The sequence below is a fragment of the Drosophila suzukii genome, chromosome 3, assembly GCF_043229965.1.
Source record: "Drosophila suzukii chromosome 3, CBGP_Dsuzu_IsoJpt1.0, whole genome shotgun sequence".
Taxonomy (NCBI): Eukaryota; Metazoa; Arthropoda; class Insecta; order Diptera; family Drosophilidae; genus Drosophila; species Drosophila suzukii.
In genome coordinates, this window is record NC_092082.1 from 83,513,356 (window position 1) to 83,533,234 (window position 19,879).

Below are 19,879 nucleotides of genomic sequence, written 5' to 3' on the forward strand. Positions count from 1 at the left end.
ACGAGTGGCCAACTGACGGACCGAATAACCGCAACATGTGCAAAAATCTGGCATTAAAATTCCGCACAGACAAAATCGGCCGCAACACGGAAACGGCCAAGCGAAAGGATGGGAGAATTGGAGGTCCGAAGATGGGAAACACTTGCATAGCATACCTTGCGGCGACTTCTCGTACGCACACCTGCCCAGGTAGAAGGGTCCTTGTCGAGTGGTTATCTCGTGAACAATGATTCCGAAGGCGTAGACGTCGCCCTTCTGGGTTCCCTCGGGCGCTCTGTTGTGCTCCACTCTCAGCAGTTCGGGGGCGGTCCACAAGAGCTCTGCAGAAAGAAAAAATATTTCGTTTTATTTAATCATCAAAAATTCGGAAAAGTATTTTTAAAGAGTTTAAAAAAGGAACACTCTACAGAAAAATATTTCTTTTTAAGATCTAAAAAAGGGTATACCTTTACAAACATATTTAAAAAGTTATTCTTGATTTTTGTTTTTATTATAAAAGGATATTGTGATAAGCGATAATTATATATAGAACCAAGAGGTTATTTAGTTAGGCTATATTCTATTTCTTAATTAGACTCTAAACTCGTTTGCAAACATTAAGTACTTACTGCTCCAGTAGGCGTGGCTGTTGCAGTTGCCCCCGTCGCTTTCCAGGTCGAATCTCGTCCGCCTCAGGGTGTGTAACCCAAAGTCGGTGATCTTAAGCACGAAGCGGGAGTCCACCACGCAGTTGGAGGACTTGAGGTTGCCGTGGGAGCGGATGTCGGAGCTGTGGAGGAACTGCATGCCCCGCACGATGTCGTGCATGAGGGACAGGCGGAACATCCAGTCCAGCTGGAACTGCTCGTTTTCGAGGATGTCCTGCAACGAACCCTTGGGGCAGTACTCGGTCAGCAGGAAGCTGCGTCGCTGGTCCAGGCAGGCACCATAGAACTTGACCAAGTGGTCGTGCTGCAGGTCCTTCATCCGCTTCAGTTCCAGCATTAGACTGCGCGTTAGAATGGACTGGACATTGTCCACCTCCACCGGCTTGATGGCAACCTTGCTCTTGCGGAACATGCCCACGGGTATGAAGATCTGACGGTCCCCGTTGATGGACACCATGTCCTCGGACATCAGAGTCAGCTGCGAGCTCTGCTTCACTAGCGAATGGAAGGAACCTCGAAGCCCACGCTCCGCTGCATCTCGGAACATAACATCCTCTAGCGACACCTTCCAGCTCATCGAGTTAATCTCCGCCTCGGCGATGTAGTGACGATAGCCGAAGAAGAAGCACACGGCCATTACAATTACCATGGTGCCCAGTACAATCGACAGGATCGCATAGCCGGGAAGTGCTAAGAGATGGGTTTATAGAAAAAATAATATTCATAAATGAAGACACAGCTTGCAAGATAGAGATTTGTGATCTGAAGACAAAGTAGTTATTTTTCTAATATCTGCCCATATACCAAGTTTCATATCAATCGGATAAATATTTTAATTAAATTATATACATTTTTAAAAATACTTACAGTTATCGGGACACAGAGCCCCATCGTAACCGCAAGTGGGTCGATCCGGTGGTGCCTCCTCCCGTTCGCCCGCCCAGTGGATCTCCTTGTTGGCCTCGAACTCCAGACGATTGTGCAGGAAGTGAGCCACGATCTCGAACCTTCCGGTGGCGGGATTCATGTCAAGCAGCGAGTAGGCGGACAGTCGGTCACCATTCGCATCGATGGTCACGTTGCCAGTGATGCCGGTGAAGCTGCGGTTCCACATCCGCCTCACCATATCAGTGCCGTTGATGGGACGTGTCAGCATCGTCGGATCCTCCCGGATGCTCTCGTTCAGGGCATTGGCGTAGAGAAGGACTCCATCAAAAAAAGATGTGACAAATGCCGAAATCGGCTCGTTGTCGCTGAACGTGTAATTGTATTTCTCCGCGGCGATGGCTTTGATCTGTAAATGACAACGGGCAAATCGCAACGCATTAATCTTCAGCTGGCAGTTAACTCCTTCAATGCTCCCCAATCCCCGTCCCAATCTCTATTCTACACTTCGCCTAGGGACATAAATTCCTGTTCGCTTTCCCGGCGTTTTTCCTCTTTAATTGCTTTGGCCCCCGTGAAAATTCAATTACGCGTTCGCTCATTCGGAATGGAGAAAGGAAGGAAGACGACGACGGTGGGTCCTTGTCTAGGACGTTTTGTCACAATCCATGTGGAAGTTATTGCACACCGCACTCCAATGTGCCACTGGCGGATTTCTCTGGCCATTCTCCTTTGACAAGCGGCCATGCCGGGATTTGGAGCCGGAACTGCGGTTGCAAATGTCCATTGAGCGTAAGTGTGTCGCCAAGAAATCCGACAATTTAAGCTGCAATTCTTAAAGGCTGCCGATGGAAAATGTGGACAGATTGTAAGCCGGTTGGCCACCTGAATTCCGTCAGCGATTGGCAGTTGAATAGACTCAAAGAACTTTGTACTTGGTAAGTAATGAAAAATATTTAAAAATATTAATCCTTGGAAATTATTATAGCCCGTTTTTTAACATTAAATGTGGACGCTTAAAATGTTGCTTATAAGCATGGAATATTTATTGAAAATTCGGATTAAAATTAAAACTGCTATTTATTACTTTGTGTACCACCAAGAGCAGTATATAATTGTTCAAGCTTTAAGAATATTTACTCAAGATGTTTTTCTTTTAAAAGAGTCAAAGTCTATGAATAACAAAGCCTAATAATAACGTGTTCTATATATATACTTCCAGGAATTTGCCTTCAAAAAATATCTCATGTTTGTTTATCAAATTTTGGAACAACATGGTGCTAATATGGCTAAAACGATATCAAACACAGAACCATAATCAACATGTCGGTTGCATCTCATCCTCCCCTCTTTATAGACTAAGTATCTGCAAGATACGTGGAGAGCCGAGGGTCATTAGCCAGACGGCCTGCACTCTGAGGAATCCTCTTGAGAGCTGGCCACTTCCACACCCCCATGGTTTCCAGCCCCATTTCCCCAGGCTGCTTATCAGCAAATGCAACAGAAAATGCATTCGGTTTTCAGGTGGCTGTGCCGGCTTTTCAAGGGCCCTTCGGGCTGAAGTTGGCCTCCCAAATGCTCTCAGGTGTTGTCGGCTTTGTTTGTTGCAAATTTACCAAGTATCAACAGAAAAATGTTTACCATCCCCGGGATCCTATCCCCTTGCTCATGCAAAATAGGCTGCGGTTGAGAGGGAACGTGCATTGGAATTGAGTATGCATGAGGCTGCCCAAAAAAAGGTGCAACAAGAGGGGAAAAACAAAAGAAATCTGCAAAAATTTTCAAATTGGCTTCCACATCCATTTCCATGCAAATGTAAAGGGAGCTTCCCAGCAGCAGCAGCTTTTCCTGCTCCTTTTCCCAATCCCCTGACCACCACTCACCTCATTGGAGACCCGGGTGTACTCGTTGTCATTCGGCTGTTTGGGGGTTACGGTCAGCATGGCGGTGTAGGCCTTCTGGGCCCGCTCATTATTCAAATCCGTGTCGTTCTTATCGTACCAGGGCTGCGATGTCAGGTATTGAACCCTTCAGAAGGAAAATAATGATAAATTTAATCAGAATTACTGGGTCAATATGCAAATATATCAAGGGGTTAACATAGGGTTAGTAATTTATTGATTTCTGTTTATTTTATCAGGAAATGCTATACATTGTATACTTATATTATAAAGAAAATAAGGTTTAAAGTTTTCATTCAAAAACAAAAAAGCAAATATATACGTAAATACACAGACTTTATAATCTTTACTGTCAATCTAAAAATGGAAAGATATATTATATAAACCACATAGTTCAGCCTTTTATTATAATCTTTTTTCGATTAGTTACATTTTCGTATTCCTTTTTTTAAATTTTAGCTTTTTTCTTATCAATCTCGTTTTGATTCGCCTTTGTGCCGCTTTTGGTTTAAGTTCATTACCAGCTATTGATATGCGTCATAAATTGTTTATAAATAGAAGTGTAAAGTGTGCGCTTCGACCACACACTTGCATTTGCTGGCACTTTTCAGTTTGATTCTATGTAAATGCATTTGGAATTCATTAGCCCCTCCCCGAATGCATTTACCCTGTTATCATCTGGGGTACACATGTGTCCCACTCGCTTCAATGTTACTTAAAACTATTGATTATGGATTACACTATAGTTATCGAGTAGAGCTCAAGAAATCCATGATAAGTGGAGGGATTTATGAATGGACAGCTTGAGGGTATAATAGAATATGCAAGTAAGCAGTGATAGAACTTTCTAAATATTAACTAGATTTATTATTATGGATGGCGTATATCATACCATAATCAAAACAAATTGAAATATTAACTACCCCACAATGATAAATGACAGTCACAAATCATCGCAGAATATCAAAGGTATTCTAATAATAGGTTAATTATCTTTCAGTCTGTTTACTTATAGCTTTTTCAAGCAGGAAATTGATTAGCTAATCCAATGCATATACCGGCTTTCACACACGCTTGGTAGCACTAGTATATAGATTAGTATATATATTAGTACATATACGCAGCATTTTTCCATTGAATGCGAGTGTCAGGAAGGTCGGGCGATTAGAATGCATTTAATGCACATGCAAATATAAGTCGATTGCAATTAGATTCTTTGGAATATCAGAAACAAAATGATATTTCTTAGGTTTTTCCAGCTTTCCCTGGGATGAAACTATTTACTTGTAGGGGTTCAAAACAAAGACCTGGCTAAAAACACCTGGAAATTTTAGATGTTTTCGAACAAAGAAGCTGGGGCATTACTCAGCACTATTGTTTGTGGATAATCACAATAATAAATATGGCTCGGAGTTGAAGTCTGAATCTGAATCTGAGTGCCAGGTGAGGTGGGCACTTTGCTCGTTGTCCATTGTTCAGGTATAGAGTACGAAATACGGAGGTTGACTGGCTTTAATCGATCGAGCCATGTGCCGAAATATGGAATTTCCTCAATTTAAAAATAGTTAGGCTCTTGAGAGGTAAATGCAGAAGCTATTTATAAGTCGCGCTTGTTTGGTACATTTCATAACACTAACAACCTTGACTAATGCTGCTCATGCGCAGTTTGTAAAGAATATATATAGTTTTTTTTCCTTTTTCAAGAGTGCGCGTGGATTTTTTCCCCATTTTTATTTGATCAAAGTGAAAGGCAGCAAATTGTTTGGCAATTGCCATAAATGATTATCTTTTGTCCGCGGAAGTCTACCTGTATATGTGTGTGTCTGATTTTGTTAAGTAATTCATACATTTGTTTAGTGTTGAGATACTCACCGCGAAAATAATTCAATATTGATGAAAACATATTCGCCGCTATCGATCATGTTCAGCTCCTCGGCTGTCAGCATAATTTGACGTATCGACTGCGGATCGGCGCACATTATGACAACTGCAAAAAAAATACAAGAGACGAGAAAAAATTAAAAAACCGTCGGAAACGAGGTGGGGGTAAAAAAAAAAACGTAGTATTTTCGTCTTCTTTCTGGAATAGCTTCCAGTCGAGACAACCTCGCAGCCGCCGCTCTTGCTCTTGTCATTAAAAATGTATTAATTTATTAAAAAGTGGTCGAGCTTCACCCGCTCGAAATGGGACTTGTAAACTTGTCAGTTTCCTTGACGTCAGCAAGTGCAAAACGTAATTCGATTCCGAAAGGGAAGCACACCAAAAACACATTGTTTCTTAAATTAAAACCCAAAGATCTCAATGGTGCTTCAGTTTCAAGTTGATATGTGTTTGACAGTACTCGAAAGAGTTTTCGATCTGTTTTAGTGCTGAAGAGAATGGGGGAATAATGGGTAAACATTTTGAAGATCATATTTATAAAACATATTTAGATCACTTTCAGAAAAATTAGAAAAAAAATGCTGTTTCGATAAATATTGTAATCATTTTTTTAATAAATTTAATAAATATATGATTAAAATTTTTAAAATTATTTTAAAAATTGAAAAAAAATGAAAATTGTATCTTCCTAAATTTTAAGTTGATTTTGTTAATTACAAATTAATTTTAAATACAAAGCTTTATTTTTTAAATATATTTTAAACAAATAGAATAATGTTTGTAGCGGAGTTAATGGGATAATTACATAATTTTAAAGACAACTAATCAAATATATGTATGCCCATTCACTTGCAATTACAAATTAATCCAAATCTAGAATTTGATTTCCCTCCATAGTTCATGTTAATTTTATCAATTACAAATTGCGTGTCAGTGCAACTTATGACCAAAATTGTTCATGTTGCATTCCATAAGCCATCATAAGCTGACAAATGTAATTGCACATACGACGTGTGGTGCAGGCGGCATGATATGCAAATAAGCTGGTGTATTTGCTTCTCAAATATGCTGCAAACAAATGCTACAAACAAATGCTACCAACAAATGCTACATTAATTGTGAAACCCTTGCTTTTATTGATAGCCAGATATCATGATGTTTGTGCACATAAGACAATCAACTGCAATTTTGATTGCCTCTGTCTACAAATTCTTACGTCATATTTTGCTTTGCCTTTTCTCGCTAAAATTTAATTACTCAGAAAATGTATAGGAGACAAATGGACCAGACAATTTCAAGTTCAGAGCAAAAACGTGCAATTGACTTGATTTAATTATACGATTTTTGTTTTCTTTACTCGTCTCCTGCGTTTAAATATTGCATATTGCACTTTGGCTGTTGTTGACTTCCGAGCTGTCACTTGAGTCATTTTTTTGATTTTTATTTCAATTAAATATACGGCAGTGATTCAACTTTTGGTGTCATTCAGCATAATTGCAGTATAAGATATTGTGTCTTAAAATAAACAATAAATCAATTGGCGAAGCAATGCAAATTTATTAAAGCAATAAAATGGCGTTTGGATAAACAATGACTTCAGGAAGATATCACATCACCAGCACAATAATTTAATAAACTCGAAAGCTTATATTAAGAACGAAAATATTTAAAATTAATTTCCTGAGCTGGACATTCAGTTCTGCGTTGAGGAATTCAAATGACAATAAATCACTTGGTTATTAAACACACAAATCACGTAAAGATTTATTTCAAAAATGTGTGATAACTTTTGGGCACTTCAAAGAGAAAGTACGCTGCCCTTGAACTGAGTTCTATTGTTAGAAGTTGTCTCAATAAAATTTTACTTTCTTTGTCGGCAACCCAAAAATAATATTTCACAGACAAAATTTCATTAGGAATTCCCGCCGCAATTTCATTAACATTATGTGTTATTTAAAAAGATATTAAATTTGCCATAATTTTTTGGAGGCAATTCATTAAAAATGTCAATTAATAATTGCAGGGCTTTATATTTCTGTGATAATTAGGTTTGCCATTCGAACAAACAACTAAATTTAATGCCTATTCATAATAATTAAAATGCCATTTGATTAGTCACTATGTCGAGCGTATTCCCTAGTCGATTTCTACTAAATGCCCCATCTTCTTTTTTGGTTCGCATCGTTATCCCATTCAAATTCAATTAGCATAGATGTGTGATTCGAATTGGCGCGTCTGCCTCACAAAATATGCATAATGATAGTAATTGTTCACTGTGTTAATTGCCAATAAACGAAATTAAATGAGCTGTAATTAAACAATAGCATTCGATCGGATGGCAGGTGGTATGGCGACCATACGCTGCGTATGCGTGATATGCGTTGAATACATTTTGGTGCCTGTCATTTGGGCGTCACAGTTGACGGCTTCATAACTGCATCGTTTACCAACGATATGGGTTAATTAACAGCATTGATTCCCTGACAACATTCATCAAAATGTTACATTTCACTTTACAAATAGATGCCTGCAAACATTGCTCATACGCCTAATGGTACGCAGAGAGCACAGATGCCATCTATAAATAAAATCGAATTTATTTATTCACTAGCTGTTTGAAATGCCCGTCTATTTCCTATCGCTTTGGTTTCTTGAACCTGTCTTTGTCACATTTGCCAAATATAATTAGATCGATTTCGCTTTCAATGTTGCACGCAACGGGGGTTAGAAAGTTCAGGGTGGATGTGCATTGTAGAATGCATTGGCAACTGAAATTGCAATTGCATCGGATGGCAAACGCAGCCGTCAAGGTTTCTGTCGGATCTTCATTACAGATATAATTGGCAAATAAGGTTGATATCAGTCTTCATATAAATTACAAATATATTAATTATAAAGAGTAACTGAGTGGGAAGTGTCCTAAGTCTTTATAGTATCTGTATTTTAACATATACTACTAAGATTTTGAGAAAACAACATTCATTTATGTTATTATTTAGAATATTTTGTACTATCATTTGCAGTTAAGTCTGAATTTTCCCCCACTTACTTCTCGTCTGCATGGCCACATTCTTGAGCATCCTCGTAATGTCCGCCTTGGTCCAGGTGGAGGTGTCGAATCCCAGTTGGTAGACGGAGTGCTCCTCGATGGTGTCATGGATGGCGGCCAGGCAGAGAAAGCACACCGAGTTGCCCTTGACCTTGGCGTTCTCGTTCTGGTAAATCAACGCTGTCCTGGTCCAATTGAAGCTGTTGAGGATGGCCCTTACCACGTTGCCCAGATTGTTCACTTGGGCGCCCTTTAACCGGGTCAATGTGGAGTAGCTCTCGGATTTCTTGTTGAACTCTTTGGCATTGCCGCCGGTGGTGAGGACGGGCACTTGCCAGACATCCGCGTACCTCGAAATGGGGGCCAATACGTATTCGCAGGGTAGGCCAAAGACGGCATTGACCTCTGGCCACTGGGTGTAGATCTCGAAGAAGCCAATGGGTCCGTACTTTGAAGAGCAGAAGGTGTCCCTTGAGATCAGCTGGATATCGAAGTGGGTGCCACCCACAAAGCCCATCCGCTGGACATGCCGGATGCCCAGCTCCAAAACGGGTAGCACCTTGGGCATAATGCAGTCATTCTTGTTGTCCGACTCCACGGATGGCAGTAGGGCCACAAAGACCAGCTGCCTTCGGGCAGCCAAATGTCCATGGTCGATCATCGGGAAGCTGGGAAAGTGCTGGACCAACTCGGTGCTCTGCGACTTGTGGGAGTTTTTCGTCTCCGGCGTCTTGAAGCTGTGCTCATCGGAGCCCCCGCGGTCATCTGACCCCACCACTCCGCCCACGGACTCGGCATCGTAGAACCAGGCTGTACTGGGCAGTAGAAGACCCTGCAGCAGGCACAGGATCAGGAGCAGGCTCAGTCCTTGGCCAGCTTGGGGCATCTCGGAGTGAGGCAGAGCCTCTTCGCGGTTGATATATATATTTTTGGCAATTTATTCTCGTTGTTTGTCAGGCGTCGTTGCTCTTTGTCACTGATTTTGATCGCATTATTTATGCGTGTGTTATTTTTTTTATTTTTACATGCAACCCTTCTTAACACTCGGCTCTCCTTTAATTCATTTTGCTGCGAAACCTGGGGTAAATTGAAATTTTTGTTTATTAATTGCACTGTTTTGTTTGGCTCAATTTTTATTAATCACCGACGATTCTTCAAATTTAATTATCCATCTTGGACTTTTCATTAGCAAACTGGTTCGTCGCACATGTTTTCACCTTTTATTTTATTTTTTATTTTTGGCAATCGATTTTAATTAGCACTTTTAAGGCAGGAAATTTTTGGCATTTATTTTGTGATTGTCTCTCTTCAATTTATTGAAGCATTCAAAGATGCTTAACGCTTGAGCACATGTAAATATATATGTATGAACAGCAGCCGCAGATGGCCATTGAATGGAAAGTCAAAAACTCAAAACAATATTTACTATTCGTATATTTTTAAATGCAACCCGTGAACAGCAGGCCAAGCCACATTGCAATTTTTGATGTAAAAACACTTGTGTGGGCATGCAAATTGTTTTCGAAGCAATAATTACCAAAACGAAAGGGATCGAAGGGGATTTAATATTTAGTCGTAGCCGAGACACACTATCTATTAAATAAAGTTGGGAATAGAAATTTTAGCAAGAAAATTTTACAATAACTTTCTTGTTCTATAAAGTGTATCACAAAAGACTAAGAATAGTTTGGTTATTTTTAGAAGAGCAACTTCGAACTGAATGAAGTCTGCATTCATAAATAAATATATGCAAATATATGATAGACCTAGAAAGTCAAAGCGAATCAAACAAATAATTCACCTGCTGTCTAGACACATAAATTATTTAATATAAAGGGAAACCATTGGAGTTTTTACTTCGAGTAACAACAAAATTGACTAATTAAAATGCAAAAAATATACGTATAGGTTTATAATTCAGTTTAAACAAACCCGACTGACATCTTTTTTGGCTTGAACTTTGTGTGTACAAAATACACGAAATAATTGATTGAGAGTCGTAAACACAATATATAATTTTTTTAAAACCCACTCCAAGCTGACAACGCATTTAAAAACAAAAGGGCTAAAAATAAACAAAAATGCGGTATTTAAAATTCTCTTGACCTTCACCTGTGCGGGTTAATATTTTGTTGTTGTGCTGACACGTATTCAAGTGGCTTATTTTTTCGCTTGAATATTACAAAATCACTAAGCATATATGTTCCCCTAGATTACAAATTCGCTGCAAATTTAACGGCAATTAGGAATGTAAGTAAAGAACGTGAAGAATTGCTTTGTTGACCGCAGACGGTAGAAGAATGATTCGACATATAATATTTCAATCGCTTTATTGGGGACAGTTCCTGGTCTTCAGTTAAAGTTCGGTTAACTCTTGACCAAAATTTCCCATTCGGTGATTATCAACACGGCTATCTGTTCATTAAACTTCTTTCGAATGTGTCTATAGCCATGAAAATAAATCTTTTTTATATCTAAAAATAGCCCCACACAAAAAGAGCCCTCCAAGGCATACAAATGTAGCGAAAAAAAGCGTCTAAGACAAACAAACAATGGTAATAAATACAATGCGGCGAAGAAAGAGTGGACACAATACCATAGCCTTTAAAAAATATAGAAAAAAAATTAAAGCTCCGTAATGATGCCCAACGGCGTAGCTGAATATGTTTTTCTCTTTTTATATTAAGTCTTTGGAATCGGGCTTAAGGTGTTTTCTGTTATGATTTGCGGCAGTCTAAGCTGTAAAATTAGTTATCCTCTTCCATAATTACACCCCAAGCTCTTTCAATCATATAAATGTTGATTGAGACCTGCGTCCGAATCTCAAGGTATTCCGATTGGACAGATTGAACAATTCGTCAAATGCCAAAAATTTCAAGAAATATGGGTCAATTGGAGACTTGAGCTGCTGATCTCCCCGGAGATTTCGGAGTGGAGAATGGAGAGTGTTTTATTCCATGTACTTCGTTTTTTTTTTGCTTTGTTTTTCATTGATATTTTATTATTTTTTTTGGGCTTAAAATTTTTTACGCTGTTAATTTGAGTAGTTTTGGGTCTTAAGAGTCTACACGTGCCATGGATTATCCAAGCGAACGCCGCGATCTCCAGCTGTTTTTGGCTCAATGAGGTAGCAGTGGACACATGCAACAAAATATTATCAAATTTTAAGTTTTTAGATTAAATAAGATATATTTTAATTTTTGGCTTACTAACAACATTTTAATTTGATAATATATTATACGACTTTATTTGTTTTTTAACAACGACCAATGCAGTTCCTTTATTATCTTTTTAATATTTTGAAAATTTTTTTTTACCCGCTTGGTACTAAGATCGTTTTTTATATCCTATTTCTCTCTGTGTAGCAAAGTCTTGAGATGCCGTTAGGCCTCTGGGCCCCCACAGTGCCTCAATAGCCAAATGATTTATGAGGTTTTAATCTATAATTCGCCCATTTCGTTGGCCCAAAACTCGCGATAGGTATCAGTCATCTATCCAGCTGTTCATCGGCTTATGCTAATTTACTTATTTGTTTCTCTCGCCTCTGACTAATGAAGTTCACGCTTTATTAATAGGTTGTTTAACTGGCAACTGGTCAACGGGCCAACTGGCCAGCGAGTCAAACGTCACCTGTCGTTTTGTTGGAGCTATTTTTAGAGCGTAAACCCCAGTCTACCGTCGTATTCCCCGGATCCCCCGGCATTTTTGCTGTCATCGACTTGGTCATGTTGCTTAATTACTTTTCGGAGCTGAAACTATGCAAATAAACCGACGCCGATTTGCTTTCCATTTTGTACAAGCTGACAATTTGGAACCGTTAGCTGTCGTTAAATCGATCATTTAGGTAATTAAAAAATTAGTTCTAATGGTTATTTATGGTTCGAACGTCGGGCTGGGTTGAAAGATTCATTCATGTTTATCACATTAAGTTGGCTTAAACGGGCTTAACTTCATTTATATCAATTAAAATGATCAGAAATAGGTTTTAAGGGTATTGTCAAGTCCATATTTTTTACTCATCTTAATAGCCTTCTTTGCGGTCATTACTACTCTCTTTATTTGTTGGCTAATATTTTTGTTTTGGTTTCTTCTCAGTGGGTTTTGTGCTGGCCAAGCTGATTGTGTTGTTTTGATTTTTTTGGTGCGAGACATATGAGCTGCATATTCTGTGAGTAGTTTTTTATTTTTAGCTGTACTTGAAGAAAATGAAAACACAATTGAACGCCGCGTAATACTCAGAGTTAGGTAATCGAAGGCGTAATTGCGGTGGCATTGTTCTCAAGAATTGGGCAAAGCCATATTTAATTATTAGGAAGCGTTCTTAAAAGATTTGGTTAGCTCATTAGTTGTATAAATGAAAATCTCAGGGAAATGATACCCATCAGGCAATTACTGTACTCATTTACATCACCGCCATGTGATTATCAATCAACTGAATTAGCCATTAACATGTTTTGATTCACCCCGGACACCTGAGACAGGTGACAGAGTGCAGCCATAAAGTGACTGGTTGAGCATAAATTAAGTCCACTTTTCGTAGGCGTTTTAATTGCACATTGCTCACTCACTCGCCAGCTGAAAGTGTTCCATTTACAAGGAGACTTTTTACAAATATTTACGGAGAACGTTTATTTTTGCACATCGCAAACTTTATGCTGTGAAAATCGAACAAACGAAAAAAAACAAAACAAAACTGTGAAAATGAAAACAAAGTGCGAGCAATGCTGAAAATTCCATTTAGAAATCGAATAACATAAAGCGGGAACACAGTTTTAAGCATTCGCTTTTGGGATACTCTAGGCAATTTAAATAATATATAGGGATCGTGAAATTATTCTAATAATTTGATAGTTTGCTTAGTTTAATCCTGAAAGTTTTCTATTATAATTCTTATAAATTATGTTTTCCCACAACATCCAAACTGGGTTAATTTTATTATAGTTAACAGAACAGAGATTAGAAATATAACCCAAAACGATTTTGTACTTTTTACACGTGAGTAGAGGAAAATAAAATGTAATTGATGATGATATTCTAATGTGCTACATTTTTATAACTACCTAAAGGGAGTATGCAAAATGGTATAATAGTCAGATATGTTTCAAGCATCTCCTCTACTAAAAAATGAAACCTTTTTCTCGATCCCCGGAAAATTGTCAAGAGAACCATTTTTTGAATATCTGAACATGAGCAGTAAAAATTGTAAAAATTGTATTTCAAGTTCAACAAGTCTGTCAGCACTGCCCGTTTATCGAGAGGACCCATCTCCCTGCCCCAGTGGATTCCATTCCCTTGGGATGTATCCACTTCGCATCGATAGTTAAAATAGTATTTCCACTTCGCGTTGTTCTTTGTCAGATGGGGTTATTCGACAGGGAATACTGTCTTTTTAAATGCAATATCCCGACATACTGTCCAAGCTATAAATATTGCTGGAGAACAGCAATTAAACGAACCGAAAAACGAAACCTGAAAAGTACGCAAACCAAATATTCCAAATATAACATGCAGGTTGAACCCCCAATTTTTGTTTTCAAGCAGCAAACACGTTTGGCTACTGCGACTGGAATATCTGGCTACTGGCAAAGTATTTTGTTTGCTTGGGGGCAATTACAAATATCAAGAAGGGGGCCAAACACATCAGGGAACATTTAAATTTGCACAAACTTAAAGCGTTTCTAGAACTCTATTTTATTTTAGCTGCCATAAAACTGCCAATTAATTTTGATTTTATTAATGGAACTCCGATCATTCATTAAATAGTGCATTTTGGCAATGGATAAATCATATCGAATATTAGTAAATAGCCGTGGCAAACTTGTGCCATTAATCAACATTATATGTTTACACAGTAGACTGAAATGGCAAACAATTCGAAAATGACAAACAGTTTCATAGATATTGGGAAAACAAATCTAAATAGAAACAGAACGATTGTGGTCAGGCCGGAAGGTGTTTGTGATTGTAGTTTTGGTGCTCATCTGATGGATTAACATTGATATCGATGCGACCCCATGTCTTAATTGTGAACATGGGTTAAGCACTTCATTTCACTTTTTTATCGCCAACCGGCTGATTGCCCACATTTTTCCATTTCAATTTCACTTTTTATTTTATTGTGTCAAAAGTTTATTTATATCTTGTTTTCTCTCTCTTGCTGGCTGCACATATTTCAAGATCCAATTGTGTGCCTTAATTATTTACTTTTAATTATGCGCTTTTTATCTTATCGCGTTGTTGTTATTTCTACAGCTGCTATTGGCAAGCCAATATCACTGAGCATACAGTGTAGAATAATGTGTGCACTCGAAAAAACCTCGAGAAAGCCGTAGGCATTTGGGAGTAAAACTGAGTATTTGAGAATTTGGAAAACGCGCGTCTTCTGAGAGGTTTTCCCGTCGTCTGTCGATTTTCCGCGGAGCGTTCCGTGCGCCGTTTTCTGAGCGCTTCGCACACGCTCGACTCGCCAAACCGAACTGAACGCCCGACTGCGAAGCGGAATCCCAAACGCTCGCCGATTCCGCCGCTGAACTCGGGCGGAGAAGTCGGCGGCGACGGCGGCAGAACTGCGACCGCGGCAGCGACGCCGGCTGCTGCGCACCCGATCTGCATTATTTTTATAATACCATTTATTTACCCTACTCAAACCCATTTTTATTTCATTTTTTAACAATCTTGATAACGAAAAACGTTGACTTCAAAAAAATAATAGGTCAAGATCCTATTGCTTCATCAAATTAAGAGTATTTGATTTGCAATTAATCTTAATGAGACTGTTTTTTTATACAGGTACCTCTGGTTCTACGAAGATTCAGTATCTATGTATGTTTACGTTTTTTTTCAACTCCAATTAAAGACTTTTACCATATGTTACTTAGTAATCAAGAATTAAAATACATATAAATAATATTTCATTTTCAATAAATCTTAAGGAATCTATGAATACGTCTTTGAAAACATAGAGTGTGATTTACAATACTGAGATCTATACCAATTAAAGATGTTTACTATATATTACTTAGTAATCAAGCATTAGTTTACATAAGTTTTATTTAATTAGTTTAAGGAATCATAAATTCTGAGATAATTTGTTGCATTCGAGATATAGGATATAATTATTTTGTAAAACAATGTTTAAGTATTTTGATTGGACAATTTTTGTATGTGTATACCGGTTAAATAAGCCTATATAATGCGTTAGTTAGTAATGAAAGCTTCATTGCATATATCATAAGAACATTTTTAATACTACATTTGAGTTGTTATTTCAGGCCGAAACTTAATTCATTTTAGCAGTTCATAGATGCTGCAGGAAAACCGTATGTTCCCAAAACCCTCTTTTCCTGGCTGTTGTATTAGGTTCAAAAATCAATTCAGGACTACTATTCGATCGCAGATGAATAATAAATCATAATCAACAGAGAGTCTTGGGAGCAGGCATGTGTTCAAACTAAAAGCTGTTGCCCCTTTGCTCTGAACTCTCACCGGACTGCATATATTCCTGTATCTGCCTGTTGTCCATTACATTCGCAAATCCAATTTGAATTTCAACTACGAAGCAGATACACTCGTCTGTTGCCCCTCGTCCTTTTGGCTTAGAATACACACTCGCATACATGGAATGGTCGTATAATACGCATACGCAGCGTGGTACGCATAAAGTGTTGGGCTCTGGGCTCCTCCGGTCCATCCTCTTTCATATTTCAGTTTTATTTCTGTTTTCCCACCTCACTTTGCCTTGGTTTTCCCCATTTCCCCAGTTTCTTCCACTTGAACTTAATAAATCACTGGGATGAGACAGAAATTTCGGTTGGAGATGGGTGCAAATGAAATGCACTTGTTGCCCATCACTTTATATTTGTCTGGCTGAGGGTATACTTGTTCATAATTGTTTGCCATACATTCGGGTTAGTAGTGCCAGCTGGGACACGAAGTGAGGACCATGCCTTTGTGCATAACCAATTGTGGCACTCAACCCATCAGGTTGCAGCCCATAAATTGGATTTTTCCGGGCACGCATCAATTTCAATGCCAATTCGCTGTTGCAATTTCCTGTTTAGGCCGTTGGTTGGCTTTCCTGGTTGAAAAGATAAGCAGCTAACGGCTATCAAAAGGAAATCTATTAGTTTGACTCCCGATTGATGGCATTGATGGAGGGTTGGATAGGCGACTTAAGTCGGCTACTGCTGAAGCCGAGTATTGATTTTCAATTTTCCTCACAGGGGATTTCAGTAGAGAGAATATCTCCCTCTCTTGGTCCTTTTGAAATTGAAATTAAATTAAATTCCTATTCACTTTTGCCTGCCACTTGGCGCTCATCTTTATATTCAGCGAGGACTTTTACATTAAGATTTCAGTGGCTCAGCAATCCATATAAATTGTCAATAAAGCGCAAATGAGTCAAATGAAGTTGCATGGTAAAAATGTTAAGGATGCCTCTGTCCACTGTCGTATCTCGTCTGTCCTCAGTCCAATTTCCTTCCGGCGAATGGAAATGGCTGCCGTCGTCAAAGAAAGAAAGGTTGGGTGGGGGAAAAAAAGAAAAACTACTGCGTGAATGCCATTGAGCAGAGGGCAAGCTGAAGAATGCCAATGTTGATTGCTCCGGACAAGGACACGACCGGAAAAAGCACAATGACTGGCCTAAGGGACAACCCCCCTCCCCCCTCTCCTCTTTCCACCCAGCAGTAGATAAACATTAAAGGGAAATTGAATCGATTCTTAAAGCATTATTCTTATTGAAATTAATAAATAAAAAAGAGTTAATGCCGGGCTATTTCCCTCGTTTCCTGCTTATTGCATTGCTCATACGCCGCGTTGGCTGCACTCAATAAGCGACATGCCTGCGGCTCCCTTTCGATGTGTGTGTGTGCGAATGTGAATGGGCGTTCGCGTGTCATTGTGTCTGGATGCGTGTGTGTGCGTGGGCAGAGCGCTGCGAGCAGTGACTGCAAATGAAAACAACAAACATTTCCGGAATGTCCATAGGGATGGCGATTGAGAACCTTAACGACTGAATATACCATACTCTTTCCATGGAAAACTATCCTGCAAACTCATTGTAAGCCCTCAAAGGTAGGCAATAAAAAGGGTTCTATTGTTACGGACTATTGGATGAATTTTAAAGACTACTGCACTATATATAAGCTATTTTTGTAGCGTAAGCAAAAATGATTATAATATTATGTAAAAAAAACAGTAATTAATTACCTAAGATTTTATACGATTTCGAGGGATTTTCGGGAAAGCAACTAATTTATCTGCCATGCCATTGAATCAAGGAACACTTCATTAAACAATTTTTAAAAATGTTATAAAACTTCTAAAATTGGAAAAGAACATAAATAACCGATTATCTCAACTTACTTAAGACCAAGAAAGCTAAATGGCAATTCCAGCCTGAAAAATTATTGATAAGAAAATGAGGAATGGGAAACTGACATTTGTAACTTTGTTATATTCTGGTTCTATCTTATTAACGCATTAAATAGTTTTACATTTGTTTGGCTAGATTAAAAGAAAATGTTTATCAATAAATATGAGAATAACATTGAATTAGGTTAATAGTTGACTGTTGGTCAGCCTAAAGCCTAAGTAGCTAAGGCTGGCTATACCTATTGCTCTAGTTTTTAACTTTAAGCAAGCAGTATGTAAATAAATAAATAAATAAATAAAATATTGGTAAATAAAATATAATGAATCTCTAGGGCCTTGCCTGCCCAAAGAAAAATGCCAAGGAATACATCTAACGTACATGACCCCAGTCGCCTTCCAATAAAATATGTGATTCCTTTGCCCTTGCAATAAACGGAATCAAAGGGATTCCAGAGTTCGTTCCGGCAATAAAGGGCAGGCAGCAGGACGGCAAATCTCACAAACAACTCTTTCTCAAGTCGATGTCTAACACACATTCTATCGCCACCCTAGTGCTTGGAGCAATTGTACTACGATCCCACTAACATCCGGCATACATATGTGTGAAATCCTGCATATGACAGACCAGACAGCCAGCTGATGTTTTTGTGTTTTTCTGATTTAATTGTTCGAGCAATTAAGTTGAGCCAGCTCCCAGGTGGGTGTTTCTGGCCATCTAGAGTTTCTTTGTTCAATTAGTATTATTAAAGTTCGTCTATAGTTTACTCTCCTAAATATCCGGTAACTGGGCCACGTAATTACAGCATACTTGAGCCTTTGAGCGACCTAACGAGCTGAAAGTATATGGGATGGAAAGCGAAACAATGGTAGAAATTTATAATTAATTCTATTTGCATCTTCGAGCCAAAGGTTGTCTCGTTGCATCGTCCTTTATACCAAGTTTACGAAAACTTTTCCGGGCACTAACCTAATGTTGTGAAGGGTGGCGACGGTATCAAAACTTTGGCTCCGTCAGAGTCGGAAAAATTCGAAGGAAAAATTCAGTGCATCCCTAGGCGCAATCATGCAGCAAAGTCTACACAAAGTGAATTTTCCTTCGCTCTCGCTGTTTCTCTCTCCCTCTGTCATCATATACCTATTTCCCTATCGCTTTCCCGCTTTTCACTCGTGGGTGTGACTGTTTTCCAGCTTAGCCCACCCATGTGGGTGTGCCAGTTCTGTCAGCTTGGCTGTGTGGTCGGTGGCAGTTGCCACTGTGCCAACCGCATATCAGCATTGCAAACTATAGCCAAAGCCCCAAAATGGCTTTAAAATATGACTTTTTAATACCCTAAAAAGGCGAGAGCATCCTTAATTGGCGGAAGGACCAACTTTTGCCATAATTCTGGGAGTTTGTCAGGTATTAAATGATACGACTGGTATAAACTTTGGGGTCTGTATGTCAGAGTTCTATGTTTTTTGTTTAGTTTACTACAGATTAAGTAAGTGTCATAAGGCCTACTTGATTGATATTTGAAAAAAGTCCTGGTAACCTAGAGAAGAAAAGGTCTAGCACTAAAGAACATTTTATTGATCTATAAAGCTAATAATTTTTAGGTTCCCTAGACTTTTTAAAATATATTTAGTCTGTCAAAAGTTAGGCCAGTGTCATAGGGGCTTATATATACAGTTCCACTTCTAAATGATTTGCTTGTACGCTATTTAGGATTAAAAAATCCCAGGAAAGTAAAAGTTAGATCCAATTAGTTAGATCCAATTTGTAACAAATTTGACTACACCCTTCTGATAAAGTAAACACTTCACAGATAAATAAGAACTAAAGTGGTTCCCCTTCCGAAGCTTTACCAATTTCTCTAAAGTGAATTTACACTTCGTTAGATTTTGCCAAATTTGATTCGGGTCTCAGATGGGAGGACTGAGCGATGATGGCCACATCTGCTGTCGGCATTATTACCCAGCTCAGTGCTGTTAATGATGCACTGCGGCTGGCTGACAGGCAGTTTGGCCATGACACCGACCACATGGTCACCTCTTTCTCCCTTCTTTTTGGTCCAAGCCCCACTGAAGAGTCCTGGCAATTTATAGTTTGGCCACTTTAACGATTTCCACTATACCGCAGTGCCCGGAGGAGCATGAAATT

At 38.8% G+C, this 19,879-nt stretch overlaps 1 protein-coding gene across 4 annotated transcripts in view; it reads right to left on the reverse strand.

Moving 5' to 3' along the window:
* LOC108014587 (atrial natriuretic peptide receptor 1) overlaps positions 1-19,879 on the reverse strand; it is a 42,806-nt gene that overhangs the window by 3,725 nt on the left and 19,202 nt on the right. Inside the window, exons 1-7 of one of the 4 annotated variants that reach the window (XM_036817417.3) lie at positions 14,681-14,847; positions 8,365-9,441; positions 5,306-5,420; positions 3,416-3,560; positions 1,515-1,941; positions 609-1,337; positions 156-320 (exon numbers count right to left, since the gene is read on the reverse strand). In XM_036817417.3, coding sequence (XP_036673312.3) covers positions 156-320; positions 609-1,337; positions 1,515-1,941; positions 3,416-3,560; positions 5,306-5,420; positions 8,365-9,250 — 2,467 coding nt within the window. In that variant the 5' untranslated portion in view covers positions 9,251-9,441; positions 14,681-14,847. Of the gene's footprint in view, positions 1-155; positions 321-608; positions 1,338-1,514; positions 1,942-3,415; positions 3,561-5,305; positions 5,421-8,364; positions 9,442-14,568; positions 14,848-19,879 lie in introns of those variants that run through there. The other 3 variants (XM_065866912.2, XM_036817415.3, XM_036817414.3) reach the window with 3 other exon arrangements.